The following is an 18,844-nucleotide window of genomic DNA, read 5'->3' as shown; positions in this document are numbered from 1 at the left end:
CACTTAGAGGCAGGGGCCCCAGTGCTAAGTTGGAGCAGCTCCTGAGTGTTAGTTATCCCATATATGTTCTGTGAAACATTAGGGGCAGAGTTTATACATAATACATGAAAACTCTCTAAAACCCAGTCTCAACCTCTGATGACAGGTCCTGCATTATTTTATGACGTATCCTATCACTGAAAACCCAGAGCTCCCTTCTGAGAACAGCACTGAAGATGTTCATAAATAAGTTCGTTAATACTGTGTAACTATTTCGACCTGCTTGAATTACAAGGCAGTTAGACAGTAGCATTTCTCCACTACTGTTATTTAGGTGACCAGTGTGCCTAAGACAGAGGGCACATTCTAGCACTCAAAGACAGAGGCGGTCAGAACTATGTGAGTTCAAGGTCAGCCTGGTCTACAGAGTGAGTCAGGACAGTGTAGAGAGACTCTTTTTCAAAACCTAAGAAGAGGAAGTAGAGGAGAAGGAAGAGGAGGAGAAAGAGGAGGAAAGAAAAAAAAAGAAAAGACTATAGAAGCATATATCTACACAGCATCATAGTACTATATAACTACTAATTCTTGTATAAATCCTTTTGTAATGAGGCAGAAATTCTAAAAATTAAAAAGGAAAACCACCTATATTTTCTATTTTGCATATTTTTATTATTTTTTAATCTTTTTCTTACAGTCCAGTCATTATCCCCCTCTAGGACTGCCCTCTGACTGTTCCTCATCCCATACCTCCTCTCCTGTCTCCAAGTAGATGTTCCCACTCCACTAGATCTCCCTACTCCCTGGGGCTCCAAGTCTCTCAAGGGTTAGGCACATCTTCTTTCACTGAGTCCAGACCAGGCAGTCCTCTGCTATATGTGTTTTGGGGCCTGGGACCAGCTAGTGTATGCTGTCTGGTTGGTGGCTCAGTATCTGAGAGATCTCAGGGTTCCAGTTAGTTGAGCCTGCTGGTCGTCCCATAGGGTCTTCTTCCAGCTTATCTCTTCTGGTTTCACCATCATTGCTCAGTGCTGAGGGAAGGCTCCTGACCCTTGAACCTCATGCCAATATTATGCCACACATGGTCTCCCCCATCCCACAGTCATTATCTTCTAACCTGAGACCTAACCTCCAAGGAAACCTTTCAAACCACAATCCATGTCTTCATCCACCCATCTCCAGTTAGCAGCATCTCATTGGGAATCCAATGTGCCTGGGAGGCTGAAGCCAAATTCCTGGCCTTCCAAGGCCTTGTGGGCTCACAGACTACCGGGACAGCTTCTCTGCCCTCTTTACCTTAGCCAAATCCTCCCACTGCCACCCGGTCAAAAGTGCTTACACATCACCATCTCCTCCCACCAAGACCACTGCCCACATGGCCCCTATTAGAAATTTCCTCTGGAAATCAAGTTCCCCATATTAACGACAGCTTCAAACCCACCATCACCCTCCCAGTTGGTTCATAGCAACCTCTAACTCAAAATGAAGAAACAAAGGAGCCAGGATCAATGGGTTCGATCTAGATGCTTTAATAGCATATTTGATTTGCTCTCCCAGCTAGTAGGACACTGGGGCAGGGTGAGGCCGAAGGTGCGGTGAACCTCCAGACTCTTGAGACCCAGGCATCATCAGTTGTCATCCTCATTCACTGATGTGCCACCTGGTTTGAAGAGTTGGCGGAGCTGTTCGTTGTTCTGTACCACCAGACGTACATCCTCTGGAGCTATGCGCTTCCTGCCAGTGGTCTGGGCCACCTCACCAGCCAGTTCGAGGATGTTCGATGTTAAGTACTCGAGCACACTCGTGAGGAATGAAAGTGCGGAAGAGCTCAGGCGACTGGAATGGAATTCCTCTCGTAGGAAACGATCTACAAGGCTGAAAGGAAGCTCACCTCTCTGGGAGCGGGTTCTTTTCTGTCTTCTTCGCCTTTGCATTTTCTTGGCCATGATGTCTGTGCGGAGGTTTTGGCTCAGATGGCCCTCTCTGTTGGCCCGAGGCTCTCCAAATAACCAACCTTCTCACCCACCTATGAAGTTATCCTTGAGAGGGCTTTGTTACATCATACTTTATGATATCACTGGTAGCCACTGAACTCTGGTGTTCAGTGCAGAAATGCCCATATTAGGAAACAGCTCACCTTACTGAATATGTCCTTTTTATCTTTTCTCATTTTCATGTGTGTGTGAGACTGTGTGAGTGAATGTTTGCCTGTGCTCCTGTTTCCTGTGTGGCCACACACTTAAAGGCCTGAAGTTGATATCTAGACTCACCCTTGATCAGTCTTCTATCTTATTTACTAAGAGAGATCTCTCAATCCAAGCCAGAGTTCACCAATATAGTCTTACTAGCCACCTTGCTCTGGAGATTCTGTTTTATCCTCCCACAACTGGAATTGTAGGCAGGCCACTAAGCCCACCTGGTTATATCCTCCTCTCATGGGAACTCTTTCTCTTAGATTTTTACAATCTGACAAGACCTACGTGTTCATGGTTTCTTCTTGATATGATGAAATTTTTCTAGATTTTGCTGACAGGACCCTGATATAGCTCTCTCTCGTGAGACTATGCCAGTGCCTGGCAAATACAGAAGTGGATGCTCACAGTCATCTATTGGATGGAACACTGGGCACCCAGTGAAGGAGCTAGAGAAAGTAAGTACCCAAGGAGCTAAAGGGGTCTGTGACCCTATAGGAGGAACAACAACATGAACTAACCAGTACCCCCAGAACTGTGTCTCTAGTTGCATATGTAGCAGAGGATGGCCTAGTCGGCCATCAATGGGAGGAGAGGCCCTTGGTATTGCAAAGATCATATGCCCAGTACAGGGATATGCCAGGGCCAGGAAGCAGGAGTGGGTGGGTTAGGGAGCAGGGTGGGTGGGGAGGATATAGGAGGATTTGGGGATAGCATTTGAAATGTAAATGAAGAAAATATCTAATAAAAATGCCTTAAAACAAGAAAGAAAAGTAGCCTGAGCATGTGCAGACAGGGGAGGAGAAAGATGCCACTGTTCAGAGGAAACAAGGAATGGTCAAGATGACATGAAAAGAATGTGGTACCCTAGGACATGAAACTAAACTCTTCTGATTCTGCTGTGAAAGCTGACTGGACAGCCTCTGAGAAGTTCTGTCTAAAAGGCCAGCAGCGGCATAAGCCTAGGAGCTGATGAAAAGTGAACACCCCAAATGTGGACACTTAGAGGCAGGGGCCCCAGTGCTAAGTTGGAGCAGCTCCTGAGTGTTAGTTATCCCATATATGTTCTGTGAAACATTAGGGGCAGAGTTTATACATAATACATGAAAACTCTCTAAAACCCAGTCTCAACCTCTGATGACAGGTCCTGCATTATTTTATGACGTATCCTATCACTGAAAACCCAGAGCTCCCTTCTGAGAACAGCACTGAAGATGTTCATAAATAAGTTCGTTAATACTGTGTAACTATTTCGACCTGCTTGAATTACAAGGCAGTTAGACAGTAGCATTTCTCCACTACTGTTATTTAGGTGACCAGTGTGCCTAAGACAGAGGGCACATTCTAGCACTCAAAGACAGAGGCGGTCAGAACTATGTGAGTTCAAGGTCAGCCTGGTCTACAGAGTGAGTCAGGACAGTGTAGAGAGACTCTTTTTCAAAACCTAAGAAGAGGAAGTAGAGGAGAAGGAAGAGGAGGAGAAAGAGGAGGAAAGAAAAAAAAAGAAAAGACTATAGAAGCATATATCTACACAGCATCATAGTACTATATAACTACTAATTCTTGTATAAATCCTTTTGTAATGAGGCAGAAATTCTAAAAATTAAAAAGGAAAACCACCTATATTTTCTATTTTGCATATTTTTATTATTTTTTAATCTTTTTCTTACAGTCCAGTCGTTATCCCCCTCTAGGACTGCCCTCTGACTGTTCCTCATCCCATACCTCCTCTCCTGTCTCCAAGTAGATGTTCCCACTCCACTAGATCTCCCTACTCCCTGGGGCTCCAAGTCTCTCAAGGGTTAGGCACATCTTCTTTCACTGAGTCCAGACCAGGCAGTCCTCTGCTATATGTGTTTTGGGGCCTGGGACCAGCTAGTGTATGCTGTCTGGTTGGTGGCTCAGTATCTGAGAGATCTCAGGGTTCCAGTTAGTTGAGCCTGCTGGTCTTCCCATGGGGTCTTCTTCCAGCTTATCTCTTCTGGTTTCACCATCATTGCTCAGTGCTGAGGGAAGGCTCCTGACCCTTGAACCTCATGCCAATATTATGCCACACATGGTCTCCCCCATCCCACAGTCATTATCTTCTAACCTGAGACCTAACCTCCAAGGAAACCTTTCAAACCACAATCCATGTCTTCATCCACCCATCTCCAGTTAGCAGCATCTCATTGGGAATCCAATGTGCCTGGGAGGGTGAAGCCAAATTCCTGGCCTTCCAAGGCCTTGTGGGCTCACAGACTACCGGGACAGCTTCTCTGCCCTCTTTACCTTAGCCAAATCCTCCCACTGCCACCCGGTCAAAAGTGCTTACACATCACCATCTCCTCCCACCAAGACCACTGCCCACATGGCCCCTATTAGAAATTTCCTCTGGAAATCAAGTTCCCCATATTAACGACAGCTTCAAACCCACCATCACCCTCCCAGTTGGTTCATAGCAACCTCTAGCTCAAAATGAAGAAACAAAGGAGCCAGGATCAATGGGTTCGATCTAGATGCTTTAATAGCATATTTGATTTGCTCCCCCAGCTAGTAGGACACTGGGGCAGGGTGAGGCCGAAGGTGCGGTGAACCTCCAGACTCTTGAGACCCAGGCATCATCAGTTGTCATCCTCATTCACTGATGTGCCACCTGGTTTGAAGAGTTGGCGGAGCTGTTCGTTGTTCTGTACCACCAGACGTACATCCTCTGGAGCTATGCGCTTCCTGCCAGTGGTCTGGGCCACCTCACCAGCCAGTTCGAGGATGTTCGATGTTAAGTACTCGAGCACACTCGTGAGGAATGAAAGTGCGGAAGAGCTCAGGCGACTGGAATGGAATTCCTCTCGTAGGAAACGATCTACAAGGCTAAGAGGAAGCTCACCTCTCTGGGAGCGGGTTCTTTTCTGTCTTCTTCGCCTTTGCATTTTCTTGGCCATGATGTCTGTGTGGAGGTTTTGGCTCAGATGGCCCTCTCTGTTGGCCCGAGGCTCTCCAAATAACCAACCTTCTCACCCACCTATGTAGTTATCCTTGAGAGGGCTTTGTTACAACATACATTATGATATCACTGGTAGCCACTGAACTCTGGTGTTCAGTGCAGAAATGCCCATATTAGGAAACAGCTCACCTTACTGAATATGTCCTTTTTATCTTTTCTCATTTACATGTGTGTGTGAGACTGTGTGAGTGAATGTTTGCCTGTGCTCCTGTGTCCTGTGTGGCCACACACGTAAAGGCCTGAAGTTGATATCTAGACTCACCCTTGATCAGTCTTCTATCTTATTTACTAAGAGAGATCTCTCAATCCAAGCCAGAGCTCACCAATATAGTCTTACTAGCCACCTTGCTCTGGAGATTCTGTTTTATCCTCCCACAACTGGAATTGTAGGCAGGCCACTAAGCCCACCTGGTTATATCCTCCTCTCATGGGAACTCTTTCTCTTAGATTTTTACAATCTGACAAGACCTACGTGTTCATGGTTTCTTCTTGATATGATGAAATTTTTCTAGATTTTGCTGACAGGACCCTGATATAGCTCTCTCTTGTGAGACTATGCCAGTGCCTGGCAAATACAGAAGTGGATGCTCACAGTCATCTATTGGATGGAACACAGGGCACCCAGTGAAGGAGCTAGAGAAAGTAAGTACCCAAGGAGCTAAAGGGGTCTGTGACCCTATAGGAGGAACAACAACATGAACTAACCAGTACCCCCAGAACTGTGTCTCTAGTTGCATATGTAGCAGAGGATGGCCTAGTCGGCCATCAATGGGAGGAGAGGCCCTTGGTATTGCAAAGATCATATGCCCAGTACAGGGATATGCCAGGGCCAGGAAGCAGGAGTGGGTGGGTTAGGGAGCAGGGTGGGTGGGGAGGATATAGGAGGCTTTGGGGATAGCATTTGAAATGTAAATGAAGAAAATATCTAATAAAAATGCCTTAAAACAAGAAAGAAAAGTAGCCTGAGCATGTGCAGACAGGGGAGGAGAAAGATGCCACTGTTCAGAGGAAACAAGGAATGGTCAAGATGACATGAAAAGAATGTGGTACCCTAGGACATGAAACTAAACTCTTCTGATTCTGCTGTGAAAGCTGACTGGACAGCCTCTGAGAAGTTCTGTCTAAAAGGCCAGCAGTGGCATAAGCCTAGGAGCTGATGAAAAGTGAACACCCCAAATGTGGACACTTAGAGGCAGGGGCCCCAGTGGTAAGTTGGAGCAGCTCCTGAGTGTTAGTTATCCCATATATGTTCTGTGAAACATTAGGGGCAGAGTTTATACTTAATACATGAAAACTCTCTAAAACCCAGTCTCAACCTCTGATGACAGGTCCTGCACTATTTTATGACGTATCCTATCACTGAAAACCCAGAGCTCCCTTCTGAGAACAGCACTGAAGATGTTCATAAATAAGTTCGTTAATACTGTGTATCTATTTCGACCTGCTTGAATTACAAGGCAGTTAGACAGTAGCATTTCTCCACTACTGTTATTTAGATGACCAGTGTGCCTAAGACAGAGGGCACATTCTAGCACTCAAAGACAGAGGCGGTCAGAACTCTGTGAGTTCAAGGTCAGCCTGGTCTATGGAGTGAGTCAGGACAGTGTAGAGAGACTCTGTTTCAAAACCTAAGAAGAGGAAGTAGAGGAGAAGGAAGAGGAGGAGAAAGAGGAGGAAAGAAAAAAAAAGAAAAGACTATAGAAGCATATATCTACACAGCATCATAGTACTATATAACTACTAATTCTTGTATAAATCCTTTTGTAATGAGGCAGAAATTCTAAAAATTAAAAAGGAAAACCACCTATATTTTCTATTTTGCATATTTTTATTATTTTTTAATCTTTTTCTTACAGTCCAGACGTTATCCCCCTCTAGGACTGCCCTCTGGCTGTTCCTCATCCCATACCTCCTCTCCTGTCTCCAAGTAGATGTCCCCACTCCACTAGATCTCCCTACTCCCTGGGGCTCCAAGTCTCTCAAGGGTTAGGTGCATCTTCCTTCACTGAGTCCAGACCAGGCAGTCCTCTGCTATATGTGTTTTGGGGCCTGGGACCAGCTAGTGTATGCTGTCTGGTTGGTGGCTCAGTATCTGAGAGATCTCAGGGTTCCAGTTAGTTGAGCCTGCTGGTCTTCCCATGGGGTCTTCTTCCAGCTTATCTCTTCTGGTTTCACCATCATTGCTCAGTGCTGAGGGAAGGCTCCTGACCCTTGAACCTCATGCCAATATTATGCCACACATGGTCTCCCCCATCCCACAGTCATTATCTTCTAACCTGAGACCTAACCTCCAAGGAAACCTTTCAAACCACAATCCATGTCTTCATCCACCCATCTCCAGTTAGCAGCATCTCATTGGGAATCCAATGTGCCTGGGAGGCTGAAGCCAAATTCCTGGCCTTCCAAGGCCTTGTGGGCTCACAGACTACCGGGACAGCTTCTCTGCCCTCTTTACCTTAGCCAAATCCTCCCACTGCCACCCGGTCAAAAGTGCTTACACATCACCATCTCCTCCCACCAAGACCACTGCCCACATGGCCCCTATTAGAAATTTCCTCTGGAAATCAAGTTCCCCATATTAACGACAGCTTCAAACCCACCATCACCCTCCCAGTTGGTTCATAGCAACCTCTAGCTCAAAATGAAGAAACAAAGGAGCCAGGATCAATGGGTTCGATCTAGATGCTTTAATAGCATATTTGATTTGCTCCCCCAGCTAGTAGGACACTGGGGCAGGGTGAGGCCGAAGGTGCGGTGAACCTCCAGACTCTTGAGACCCAGGCATCATCAGTTGTCATCCTCATTCACTGATGTGCCACCTGGTTTGAAGAGTTGGCGGAGCTGTTCGTTGTTCTGTACCACCAGACGTACATCCTCTGGAGCTATGCGCTTCCTGCCAGTGGTCTGGGCCACCTCACCAGCCAGTTCGAGGATGTTCGATGTTAAGTACTCGAGCACACTCGTGAGGAATGAAAGTGCGGAAGAGCTCAGGCGACTGGAATGGAATTCCTCTCGTAGGAAACGATCTACAAGGCTGAAAGGAAGCTCACCTCTCTGGGAGCGGGTTCTTTTCTGTCTTCTTCGCCTTTGCATTTTCTTGGCCATGATGTCTGTGTGGAGGTTTTGGCTCAGATGGCCCTCTCTGTTGGCCCGAGGCTCTCCAAATAACCAACCTTCTCACCCACCTATGTAGTTATCCTTGAGAGGGCTTTGTTACAACATACATTATGATATCACTGGTAGCCACTGAACTCTGGTGTTCAGTGCAGAAATGCCCATATTAGGAAACAGCTCACCTTACTGAATATGTCCTTTTTATCTTTTCTCATTTTCATGTGTCTGTGAGACTGTGTGAGTGAATGTTTGCCTGTGCTCCTGTTTCCTGTGTGGCCACACACGTAAAGGCCTGAAGTTGATATCTAGACTCACCCTTGATCAGTCTTCTATCTTATTTACTAAGAGAGATCTCTCAATCCAAGCCAGAGCTCACCAATATAGTCTTACTAGCCACCTTGCTCTGGAGATTCTGTTTTATCCTCCCACAACTGGAATTGTAGGCAGGCCACTAAGCCCACCTGGTTATATCCTCCTCTCATGGGAACTCTTTCTCTTAGATTTTTACAATCTGACAAGACCTACGTGTTCATGGTTTCTTCTTGATATGATGAAATTTTTCCAGATTTTGCTGACAGGACCCTGATATAGCTCTCTCTTGTGAGACTATGCCAGTGCCTGGCAAATACAGAAGTGGATGCTCACAGTCATCTATTGGATGGAACACAGGGCACCCAGTGAAGGAGCTAGAGAAAGTAAGTACCCAAGGAGCTAAAGGGGTCTGTGACCCTATAGGAGGAACAACAACATGAACTAACCAGTACCCCCAGAACTGTGTCTCTAGTTGCATATGTAGCAGAGGATGGCCTAGTCGGCCATCAATGGGAGGAGAGGCCCTTGGTATTGCAAAGATCATATGCCCAGTACAGGGATATGCCAGGGCCAGGAAGCAGGAGTGGGTGGGTTAGGGAGCAGGGTGGGTGGGGAGGATATAGGAGGCTTTGGGGATAGCATTTGAAATGTAAATGAAGAAAATATCTAATAAAAATGCCTTAAAACAAGAAAGAAAAGTAGCCTGAGCATGTGCAGACAGGGGAGGAGAAAGATGCCACTGTTCAGAGGAAACAAGGAATGGTCAAGATGACATGAAAAGAATGTGGTACCCTAGGACATGAAACTAAACTCTTCTGATTCTGCTGTGAAAGCTGACTGGACAGCCTCTGAGGAGTTCTGTCTAAAAGGCCAGCAGCGGCATAAGCCTAGGAGCTGATGAAAAGTGAACACCCCAAATGTGGACACTTAGAGGCAGGGGCCCCAGTGCTAAGTTGGAGCAGCTCCTGAGTGTTAGTTATCCCATATATGTTCTGTGAAACATTAGGGGCAGAGTTTATACATAATACATGAAAACTCTCTAAAACCCAGTCTCAACCTCTGATGAAAGGTCCTGCACTATTTTATGACGTATCCTATCACTGAAAACCCAGAGCTCCCTTCTGAGAACAGCACTGAAGATGTTCATAAATAAGTTCGTTAATACTGTGTATCTATTTCGACCTGCTTGAATTACAAGGCAGTTAGACAGTAGCATTTCTCCACTACTGTTATTTAGATGACCAGTGTGCCTAAGACAGAGGGCACATTCTAGCACTCAAAGACAGAGGCGGTCAGAACTATGTGAGTTCAAGTTCAGCCTGGTCTACAGAGTGAGTCAGGACAGTGTAGAGAGACTCTGTTTCAAAACCTAAGAAGAGGAAGTAGAGGAGATGGAAGAGGAGGAGAAAGAGGAGGAAAGAAAAAAAAAAAGAAAAGACTATAGAAGCATATACCTACACAGCATCATAGTACTATATAACTACTAATTCTTGTATAAATCCTTTTGTAATGAGGCAGAAATTCTAAAATTTAAAAAGGAAAACCACCTATATTTTCTATTTTGCATATTTTTATTATTTTTTAATCTTTTTCTTACAGTCCAGACGTTATCCCCCTCTAGGACTGCCCTCTGGCTGTTCCTCATCCCATACCTCCTCTCCTGTCTCCAAGTAGATGTCCCCACTCCACTAGATCTCCCTACTCCCTGGGGCTCCAAGTCTCTCAAGGGTTAGGCACATCTTCTTTCACTGAGTCCAGACCAGGCAGTCCTCTGCTATATGTGTTTTGGGGCCTGGGACCAGCTAGTGTATGCTGTCTGGTTGGTGGCTCAGTATCTGAGAGATCTCAGGGTTCCAGTTAGTTGAGCCTGCTGGTCTTCCCATGGGGTCTTCTTCCAGCTTATCTCTTCTGGTTTCACCATCATTGCTCAGTGCTGAGGGAAGGCTCCTGACCCTTGAACCTCATGCCAATATTATGCCACACATGGTCTCCCCCATCCCACAGTCATTATCTTCTAACCTGAGACCTAACCTCCAAGGAAACCTTTCAAACCACAATCCATGTCTTCATCCACCCATCTCCAGTTAGCAGCATCTCATTGGGAATCCAATGTGCCTGGGAGGGTGAAGCCAAATTCCTGGCCTTCCAAGGCCTTGTGGGCTCACAGACTACCGGGACAGCTTCTCTGCCCTCTTTACCTTAGCCAAATCCTCCCACTGCCACCCGGTCAAAAGTGCTTACACATCACCATCTCCTCCCACCAAGACCACTGCCCACATGGCCCCTATTAGAAATTTCCTCTGGAAATCAAGTTCCCCATATTAACGACAGCTTCAAACCCACCATCACCCTCCCAGTTGGTTCATAGCAACCTCTAGCTCAAAATGAAGAAACAAAGGAGCCAGGATCAATGGGTTCGATCTAGATGCTTTAATAGCATATTTGATTTGCTCCCCCAGCTAGTAGGACACTGGGGCAGGGTGAGGCCGAAGGTGCGGTGAACCTCCAGACTCTTGAGACCCAGGCATCATCAGTTGTCATCCTCATTCACTGATGTGCCACCTGGTTTGAAGAGTTGGCGGAGCTGTTCGTTGTTCTGTACCACCAGACGTACATCCTCTGGAGCTATGCGCTTCCTGCCAGTGGTCTGGGCCACCTCACCAGCCAGTTCGAGGATGTTCGATGTTAAGTACTCGAGCACACTCGTGAGGAATGAAAGTGCGGAAGAGCTCAGGCGACTGGAATGGAATTCCTCTCGTAGGAAACGATCTACAAGGCTGAAAGGAAGCTCACCTCTCTGGGAGCGGGTTCTTTTCTGTCTTCTTCGCCTTTGCATTTTCTTGGCCATGATGTCTGTGTGGAGGTTTTGGCTCAGATGGCCCTCTCTGTTGGCCCGAGGCTTTCCAAATAACCAACCTTCTCACCCACCTATGTAGTTATCCTTGAGAGGGCTTTGTTACAACATACATTATGATATCACTGGTAGCCACTGAACTCTGGTGTTCAGTGCAGAAATGCCCATATTAGGAAACAGCTCACCTTACTGAATATGTCCTTTTTATCTTTTCTCATTTACATGTGTGTGTGAGACTGTGTGAGTGAATGTTTGCCTGTGCTCCTGTGTCCTGTGTGGCCACACACGTAAAGGCCTGAAGTTGATATCTAGACTCACCCTTGATCAGTCTTCTATCTTATTTACTAAGAGAGATCTCTCAATCCAAGCCAGAGCTCACCAATATAGTCTTACTAGCCACCTTGCTCTGGAGATTCTGTTTTATCCTCCCACAACTGGAATTGTAGGCAGGCCACTAAGCCCACCTGGTTATATCCTCCTCTCATGGGAACTCTTTCTCTTAGATTTTTACAATCTGACAAGACCTACGTGTTCATGGTTTCTTCTTGATATGATGAAATTTTTCTAGATTTTGCTGACAGGACCCTGATATAGCTCTCTCTTGTGAGACTATGCCAGTGCCTGGCAAATACAGAAGTGGATGCTCACAGTCATCTATTGGATGGAACACAGGGCACCCAGTGAAGGAGCTAGAGAAAGTAAGTACCCAAGGAGCTAAAGGGGTCTGTGACCCTATAGGAGGAACAACAACATGAACTAACCAGTACCCCCAGAACTGTGTCTCTAGTTGCATATGTAGCAGAGGATGGCCTAGTCGGCCATCAATGGGAGGAGAGGCCCTTGGTATTGCAAAGATCATATGCCCAGTACAGGGATATGCCAGGGCCAGGAAGCAGGAGTGGGTGGGTTAGGGAGCAGGGTGGGTGGGGAGGATATAGGAGGCTTTGGGGATAGCATTTGAAATGTAAATGAAGAAAATATCTAATAAAAATGCCTTAAAACAAGAAAGAAAAGTAGCCTGAGCATGTGCAGACAGGGGAGGAGAAAGATGCCACTGTTCAGAGGAAACAAGGAATGGTCAAGATGACATGAAAAGAATGTGGTACCCTAGGACATGAAACTAAACTCTTCTGATTCTGCTGTGAAAGCTGACTGGACAGCCTCTGAGAAGTTCTGTCTAAAAGGCCAGCAGCGGCATAAGCCTAGGAGCTGATGAAAAGTGAACACCCCAAATGTGGACACTTAGAGGCAGGGGCCCCAGTGCTAAGTTGGAGCAGCTCCTGAGTGTTAGTTATCCCATATATGTTCTGTGAAACATTAGGGGCAGAGTTTATACATAATACATGAAAACTCTCTAAAACCCAGTCTCAACCTCTGATGACAGGTCCTGCACTATTTTATGACGTATCCTATCACTGAAAACCCAGAGCTCCCTTCTGAGAACAGCACTGAAGATGTTCATAAATAATTTCGTTAATACTGTGTAACTATTTCGACCTGCTTGAATTACAAGGCAGTTAGACAGTAGCATTTCTCCACTACTGTTATCTAGATGACCAGTGTGCCTAAGACAGAGGGCACATTCTAGCACTCAAAGACAGAGGCGGTCAGAACTATGTGAGTTCAAGTTCAGCCTGGTCTACAGAGTGAGTCAGGACAGTGTAGAGAGACTCTGTTTCAAAACCTAAGAAGAGGAAGTAGAGGAGAAGGAAGAGGAGGAGAAATGGGGAAAGAAAAAAAAAAGAAAAGACTATAGAAGCATATATCTACACAGCATCATAGTACTATATAACTACTAATTCTTGTATAAATCCTTTTGTAATGAGGCAGAAATTCTAAAAATTAAAAAGGAAAACCACCTATATTTTCTATTTTGCATATTTTTATTATTTTTTAATCTTTTTCTTACAGTCCAGACGTTATCCCCCTCTAGGACTGCCCTCTGGCTGTTCCTCATCCCATACCTCCTCTCCTGTCTCCAAGTAGATGTCCCCACTCCACTAGATCTCCCTACTCCCTGGGGCTCCAAGTCTCTCAAGGGTTAGGTGCATCTTCCTTCACTGAGTCCAGACCAGGCAGTCCTCTGCTATATGTGTTTTGGGGCCTGGGACCAGCTAGTGTATGCTGTCTGGTTGGTGGCTCAGTATCTGAGAGATCTCAGGGTTCCAGTTAGTTGAGCCTGCTGGTCTTCCCATGGGGTCTTCTTCCAGCTTATCTCTTCTGGTTTCACCATCATTGCTCAGTGCTGAGGGAAGGCTCCTGACCCTTGAACCTCATGCCAATATTATGCCACACATGGTCTCCCCCATCCCACAGTCATTATCTTCTAACCTGAGACCTAACCTCCAAGGAAACCTTTCAAACCACAATCCATGTCTTCATCCACCCATCTCCAGTTAGCAGCATCTCATTGGGAATCCAATGTGCCTGGGAGGCTGAAGCCAAATTCCTGGCCTTCCAAGGCCTTGTGGGCTCACAGACTACCGGGACAGCTTCTCTGCCCTCTTTACCTTAGCCAAATCCTCCCACTGCCACCCGGTCAAAAGTGCTTACACATCACCATCTCCTCCCACCAAGACCACTGCCCACATGGCCCCTATTAGAAATTTCCTCTGGAAATCAAGTTCCCCATATTAACGACAGCTTCAAACCCACCATCACCCTCCCAGTTGGTTCATAGCAACCTCTAGCTCAAAATGAAGAAACAAAGGAGCCAGGATCAATGGGTTCGATCTAGATGCTTTAATAGCATATTTGATTTGCTCCCCCAGCTAGTAGGACACTGGGGCAGGGTGAGGCCGAAGGTGCGGTGAACCTCCAGACTCTTGAGACCCAGGCATCATCAGTTGTCATCCTCATTCACTGATGTGCCACCTGGTTTGAAGAGTTGGCGGAGCTGTTCGTTGTTCTGTACCACCAGATGTACATCCTCTGGAGCTATGCGCTTCCTGCCAGTGGTCTGGGCCACCTCACCAGCCAGTTCGAGGATGTTCGATGTTAAGTACTCGAGCACACTCGTGAGGAATGAAAGTGCGGAAGAGCTCAGGCGACTGGAATGGAATTCCTCTCGTAGGAAACGATCTACAAGGCTAAGAGGAAGCTCACCTCTCTGGGAGCGGGTTCTTTTCTGTCTTCTTCGCCTTTGCATTTTCTTGGCCATGATGTCTGTGTGGAGGTTTTGGCTCAGATGGCCCTCTCTGTTGGCCCGAGGCTCTCCAAATAACCAACCTTCTCACCCACCTATGTAGTTATCCTTGAGAGGGCTTTGTTACAACATACATTATGATATCACTGGTAGCCACTGAACTCTGGTGTTCAGTGCAGAAATGCCCATATTAGGAAACAGCTCACCTTACTGAATATGTCCTTTTTATCTTTTCTCATTTACATGTGTGTGTGAGACTGTGTGAGTGAATGTTTGCCTGTGCTCCTGTTTCCTGTGTGCCACACACGTAAAGGCCTGAAGTTGATATCTAGACTCACCCTTGATCAGTCTTCTATCTTATTTACTAAGAGAGATCTCTCAATCCAAGCCAGAGCTCACCAATATAGTCTTACTAGCCACCTTGCTCTGGAGATTCTGTTTTATCCTCCCACAACTGGAATTGTAGGCAGGCCACTAAGCCCACCTGGTTATATCCTCCTCTCATGGGAACTCTTTCTCTTAGATTTTTACAATCTGACAAGACCTACGTGTTCATGGTTTCTTCTTGATATGATGAAATTTTTCTAGATTTTGCTGACAGGACCCTGATATAGCTCTCTCTTGTGAGACTATGCCAGTGCCTGGCAAATACAGAAGTGGATGCTCACAGTCATCTATTGGATGGAACACAGGGCACCCAGTGAAGGAGCTAGAGAAAGTAAGTACCCAAGGAGCTAAAGGGGTCTGTGACCCTATAGGAGGAACAACAACATGAACTAACCAGTACCCCCAGAACTGTGTCTCTAGTTGCATATGTAGCAGAGGATGGCCTAGTCGGCCATCAATGGGAGGAGAGGCCCTTGGTATTGCAAAGATCATATGCCCAGTACAGGGATATGCCAGGGCCAGGAAGCAGGAGTGGGTGGGTTAGGGAGCAGGGTGGGTGGGGAGGATATAGGAGGCTTTGGGGATAGCATTTGAAATGTAAATGAAGAAAATATCTAATAAAAATGCCTTAAAACAAGAAAGAAAAGTAGCCTGAGCATGTGCAGACAGGGGAGGAGAAAGATGCCACTGTTCAGAGGAAACAAGGAATGGTCAAGATGACATGAAAAGAATGTGGTACCCTAGGACATGAAACTAAACTCTTCTGATTCTGCTGTGAAAGCTGACTGGACAGCCTCTGAGGAGTTCTGTCTAAAAGGCCAGCAGCAGCATAAGCCTAGGAGATGATGAAAAGTGAACACCCCAAATGTGGACACTTAGAGGCAGGGGCCCCAGTGCTAAGTTGGAGCAGCTCCTGAGTGTTAGTTATCCCATATATGTTCTGTGAAACATTAGGGGCAGAGTTTATACATAATACATGAAAACTCTCTAAAACCCAGTCTCAACCTCTGATGACAGGTCCTGCACTATTTTATGACGTATCCTATCACTGAAAACCCAGAGCTCCCTTCTGAGAACAGCACTGAAGATGTTCATAAATAAGTTCGTTAATACTGTGTAACTATTTCGACCTGCTTGAATTACAAGGCAGTTAGACAGTAGCATTTCTCCACTACTGTTATTTAGATGACCAGTGTGCCTAAGACAGAGGGCACATTCTAGCACTCAAAGACAGAGGCGGTCAGAACTATGTGAGTTCAAGTTCAGCCTGGTCTACAGAGTGAGTCAGGACAGTGTAGAGAGACTCTGTTTCAAAACCTAAGAAGAGGAAGTAGAGGAGATGGAAGAGGAGGAGAAAGAGGAGGAAAGAAAAAAAAAAAGAAAAGACTATAGAAGCATATATCTACACAGCATCATAGTACTATATAACTACTAATTCTTGTATAAATCCTTTTGTAATGAGGCAGAAATTCTAAAAATTAAAAAGGAAAACCACCTATATTTTCTATTTTGCATATTTTTATTATTTTTTAATCTTTTTCTTACAGTCCAGTCGTTATCCCCCTCTAGGACTGCCCTCTGACTGTTCCTCATCCCATACCTCCTCTCCTGTCTCCAAGTAGATGTTCCCACTCCACTAGATCTCCCTACTCCCTGGGGCTCCAAGTCTCTCAAGGGTTAGGCACATCTTCTTTCACTGAGTCCAGACCAGGCAGTCCTCTGCTATATGTGTTTTGGGGCCTGGGACCAGCTAGTGTATGCTGTCTGGTTGGTGGCTCAGTATCTGAGAGATCTCAGGGTTCCAGTTAGTTGAGCCTGCTGGTCTTCCCATGGGGTCTTCTTCCAGCTTATCTCTTCTGGTTTCACCATCATTGCTCAGTGCTGAGGGAAGGCTCCTGACCCTTGAACCTCATGCCAATATTATGCCACACATGGTCTCCCCCATCCCACAGTCATTATCTTCTAACCTGAGACCTAACCTCCAAGGAAACCTTTCAAACCACAATCCATGTCTTCATCCACCCATCTCCAGTTAGCAGCATCTCATTGGGAATCCAATGTGCCTGGGAGGCTGAAGCCAAATTCCTGGCCTTCCAAGGCCTTGTGGGCTCACAGACTACCGGGACAGCTTCTCTGCCCTCTTTACCTTAGCCAAATCCTCCCACTGCCACCCGGTCAAAAGTGCTTACACATCACCATCTCCTCCCACCAAGACCACTGCCCACATGGCCCCTATTAGAAATTTCCTCTGGAAATCAAGTTCCCCATATTAACGACAGCTTCAAACCCACCATCACCCTCCCAGTTGGTTCATAGCAACCTCTAGCTCAAAATGAAGAAACAAAGGAGCCAGGATCAATGGGTTTGATCTAGATGCTTTAATAGCATATTTGATTTGCTCCCCCAGCTAGTAGGACACTGGGGCAGGGTGAGGCCGAAGGTGCGGTGAACCTCCAGACTCTTGAGACCCAGGCATCATCAGTTGTCATCCTCATTCACTGATGTGCCACCTGGTTTGAAGAGTTGGCGGAGCTGTTCGTTGTTCTGTACCACCAGACGTACATCCTCTGGAGCTATGCGCTTCCTGCCAGTGGTCTGGGCCACCTCACCAGCCAGTTCGAGGATGTTCGATGTTAAGTACTCGAGCACACTCGTGAGGAATGAAAGTGCGGAAGAGCTCAGGCGACTGGAATGGAATTCCTCTCGTAGGAAACGATCTACAAGGCTGAAAGGAAGCTCACCTCTCTGGGAGCGGGTTCTTTTCTGTCTTCTTCGCCTTTGCATTTTCTTGGCCATGATGTCTGTGTGGAGGTTTTGGCTCAGATGGCCCTCTCTGTTGGCCCGAGGCTCTCCAAATAACCAACCTTCTCACCCACCTATGAAGTTATCCTTGAGAGGGCTTTGTTACATCATACTTTATGATATCACTGGTAGCCACTGAACTCTGGTGTTCAGTGCAGAAATGCCCATATTAGGAAACAGCTCACCTTACTGAATATGTCCTTTTTATCTTTTCTCATTTTCATGTGTCTGTGAGACTGTGTGAGTGAATGTTTGCCTGTGCTCCTGTTTCCTGTGTGGCCACACACGTAAAGGCCTGAAGTTGATATCTAGACTCACCCTTGATCAGTCTTCTATCTTATTTACTAAGAGAGATCTCTCAATCCAAGCCAGAGCTCACCAATATAGTCTTACTAGCCACCTTGCTCTGGAGATTCTGTTTTATCCTCCCACAACTGGAATTGTAGGCAGGCCACTAAGCCCACCTGGTTATATCCTCCTCTCATGGGAACTCTTTCTCTTAGATTTTTACAATCTGACAAGACCTACGTGTTCATGGTTTCTTCTTGATATGATGAAATTTTTCTAGATTTTGCTGACAGGACCCTGATATAGCTCTCTCTTGTGAGACTATGCCGGTGCCTGGCAAATACAGAAGTGGATGCTCACAGTCATCTATTGGATGGAACACAGGGCACCCAGTGAAGGAGCTAGAGAAAGTAAGTACCCAAGGAGCTAAAGGGGTCTGTGACCCTATAGGAGGAACAACAACATGAACTAACCAGTACCCCCAGAACTGTGTCTCTAGCTGCATATGTAGCAGAGGATGGCCTAGTCGGCCATCAATGGGAGGAGAGGCCCTTGGTATTGCAAAGATCATATGCCCAGTACAGGGATATGCCAGGGCCAGGAAGCAGGAGTGGGTGGGTTAGGGAGCAGGGTGGGTGGGGAGGATATAGGAGGCTTTGGGGATAGCATTTGAAATGTAAATGAAGAAAATATCTAATAAATGTTTTTTAAAAAGAATATTCTCCCACAGTCCCTTAATGTGTACATGGACACAAATAAAAATATAGCCTAAAATCATAATTTAAAAGGAC

At 46.1% G+C, this 18,844-nt stretch overlaps 6 protein-coding genes across 6 annotated transcripts; all 6 read right to left on the bottom strand.

Annotated features, from left to right (window-relative positions):
- Window positions 1-1,604: 1,604 nt before the first annotated feature.
- Window positions 1,605-1,922, bottom strand: H2al1f (H2A histone family member L1F). The gene has a single exon (NM_001242951.1). It carries the CDS (start codon window positions 1,920-1,922, stop codon window positions 1,605-1,607), a length of 318 nt encoding a protein of 105 aa, NP_001229880.1.
- A 2,730-nt stretch (window positions 1,923-4,652) lies between these two features.
- H2al1e (H2A histone family member L1E) lies at window positions 4,653-5,146 on the bottom strand. The gene has a single exon (NM_001025260.2). It carries the CDS (start codon window positions 5,087-5,089, stop codon window positions 4,772-4,774), a length of 318 nt encoding a protein of 105 aa, NP_001020431.1. The 5' UTR covers window positions 5,090-5,146; the 3' UTR covers window positions 4,653-4,771.
- Window positions 5,147-7,938: 2,792 nt separating this feature from the next.
- On the bottom strand, window positions 7,939-8,256 carry H2al1d (H2A histone family member L1D). Its single transcript, NM_001242950.1, has one exon. It carries the CDS (start codon window positions 8,254-8,256, stop codon window positions 7,939-7,941), a length of 318 nt encoding a protein of 105 aa, NP_001229879.1.
- A 2,851-nt stretch (window positions 8,257-11,107) lies between these two features.
- H2al1c (H2A histone family member L1C) lies at window positions 11,108-11,425 on the bottom strand. The gene has a single exon (NM_001242949.1). The coding sequence runs from the start codon at window positions 11,423-11,425 to the stop codon at window positions 11,108-11,110; it is 318 nt and encodes a 105-aa protein (NP_001229878.1).
- A 2,733-nt stretch (window positions 11,426-14,158) lies between these two features.
- On the bottom strand, window positions 14,159-14,648 carry H2al1b (H2A histone family member L1B). Its single transcript, NM_001242947.1, has one exon. The coding sequence runs from the start codon at window positions 14,589-14,591 to the stop codon at window positions 14,274-14,276; it is 318 nt and encodes a 105-aa protein (NP_001229876.1). The 5' UTR covers window positions 14,592-14,648; the 3' UTR covers window positions 14,159-14,273.
- Window positions 14,649-17,322: 2,674 nt separating this feature from the next.
- Window positions 17,323-17,823, bottom strand: H2al1a (H2A histone family member L1A). Its single transcript, NM_001111037.1, has one exon. The coding sequence runs from the start codon at window positions 17,757-17,759 to the stop codon at window positions 17,442-17,444; it is 318 nt and encodes a 105-aa protein (NP_001104507.1). The 5' UTR covers window positions 17,760-17,823; the 3' UTR covers window positions 17,323-17,441.
- Between the last annotated feature and the right edge of the window lie 1,021 nt (window positions 17,824-18,844).

Source organism: Mus musculus, chromosome X (assembly GCF_000001635.26).
Source record: "Mus musculus strain C57BL/6J chromosome X, GRCm38.p6 C57BL/6J".
Classification (NCBI taxonomy): Eukaryota; Metazoa; Chordata; class Mammalia; order Rodentia; family Muridae; genus Mus; species Mus musculus.
The sequence above is the reverse complement of the archived record's forward strand: the minus strand, read 5'-3'. Positions and strand labels throughout refer to the sequence as shown.

Coding starts and splice junctions, on each gene's coding strand:
- H2al1a (NM_001111037.1), bottom strand. CDS start 17,759: ATGGCCAAGAAAATGCAAAGGCGAAGAAGACAGAAAAGAACCCGCTCC.
- H2al1f (NM_001242951.1), bottom strand. CDS start 1,922: ATGGCCAAGAAAATGCAAAGGCGAAGAAGACAGAAAAGAACCCGCTCC.
- H2al1e (NM_001025260.2), bottom strand. CDS start 5,089: ATGGCCAAGAAAATGCAAAGGCGAAGAAGACAGAAAAGAACCCGCTCC.
- H2al1d (NM_001242950.1), bottom strand. CDS start 8,256: ATGGCCAAGAAAATGCAAAGGCGAAGAAGACAGAAAAGAACCCGCTCC.
- H2al1b (NM_001242947.1), bottom strand. CDS start 14,591: ATGGCCAAGAAAATGCAAAGGCGAAGAAGACAGAAAAGAACCCGCTCC.
- H2al1c (NM_001242949.1), bottom strand. CDS start 11,425: ATGGCCAAGAAAATGCAAAGGCGAAGAAGACAGAAAAGAACCCGCTCC.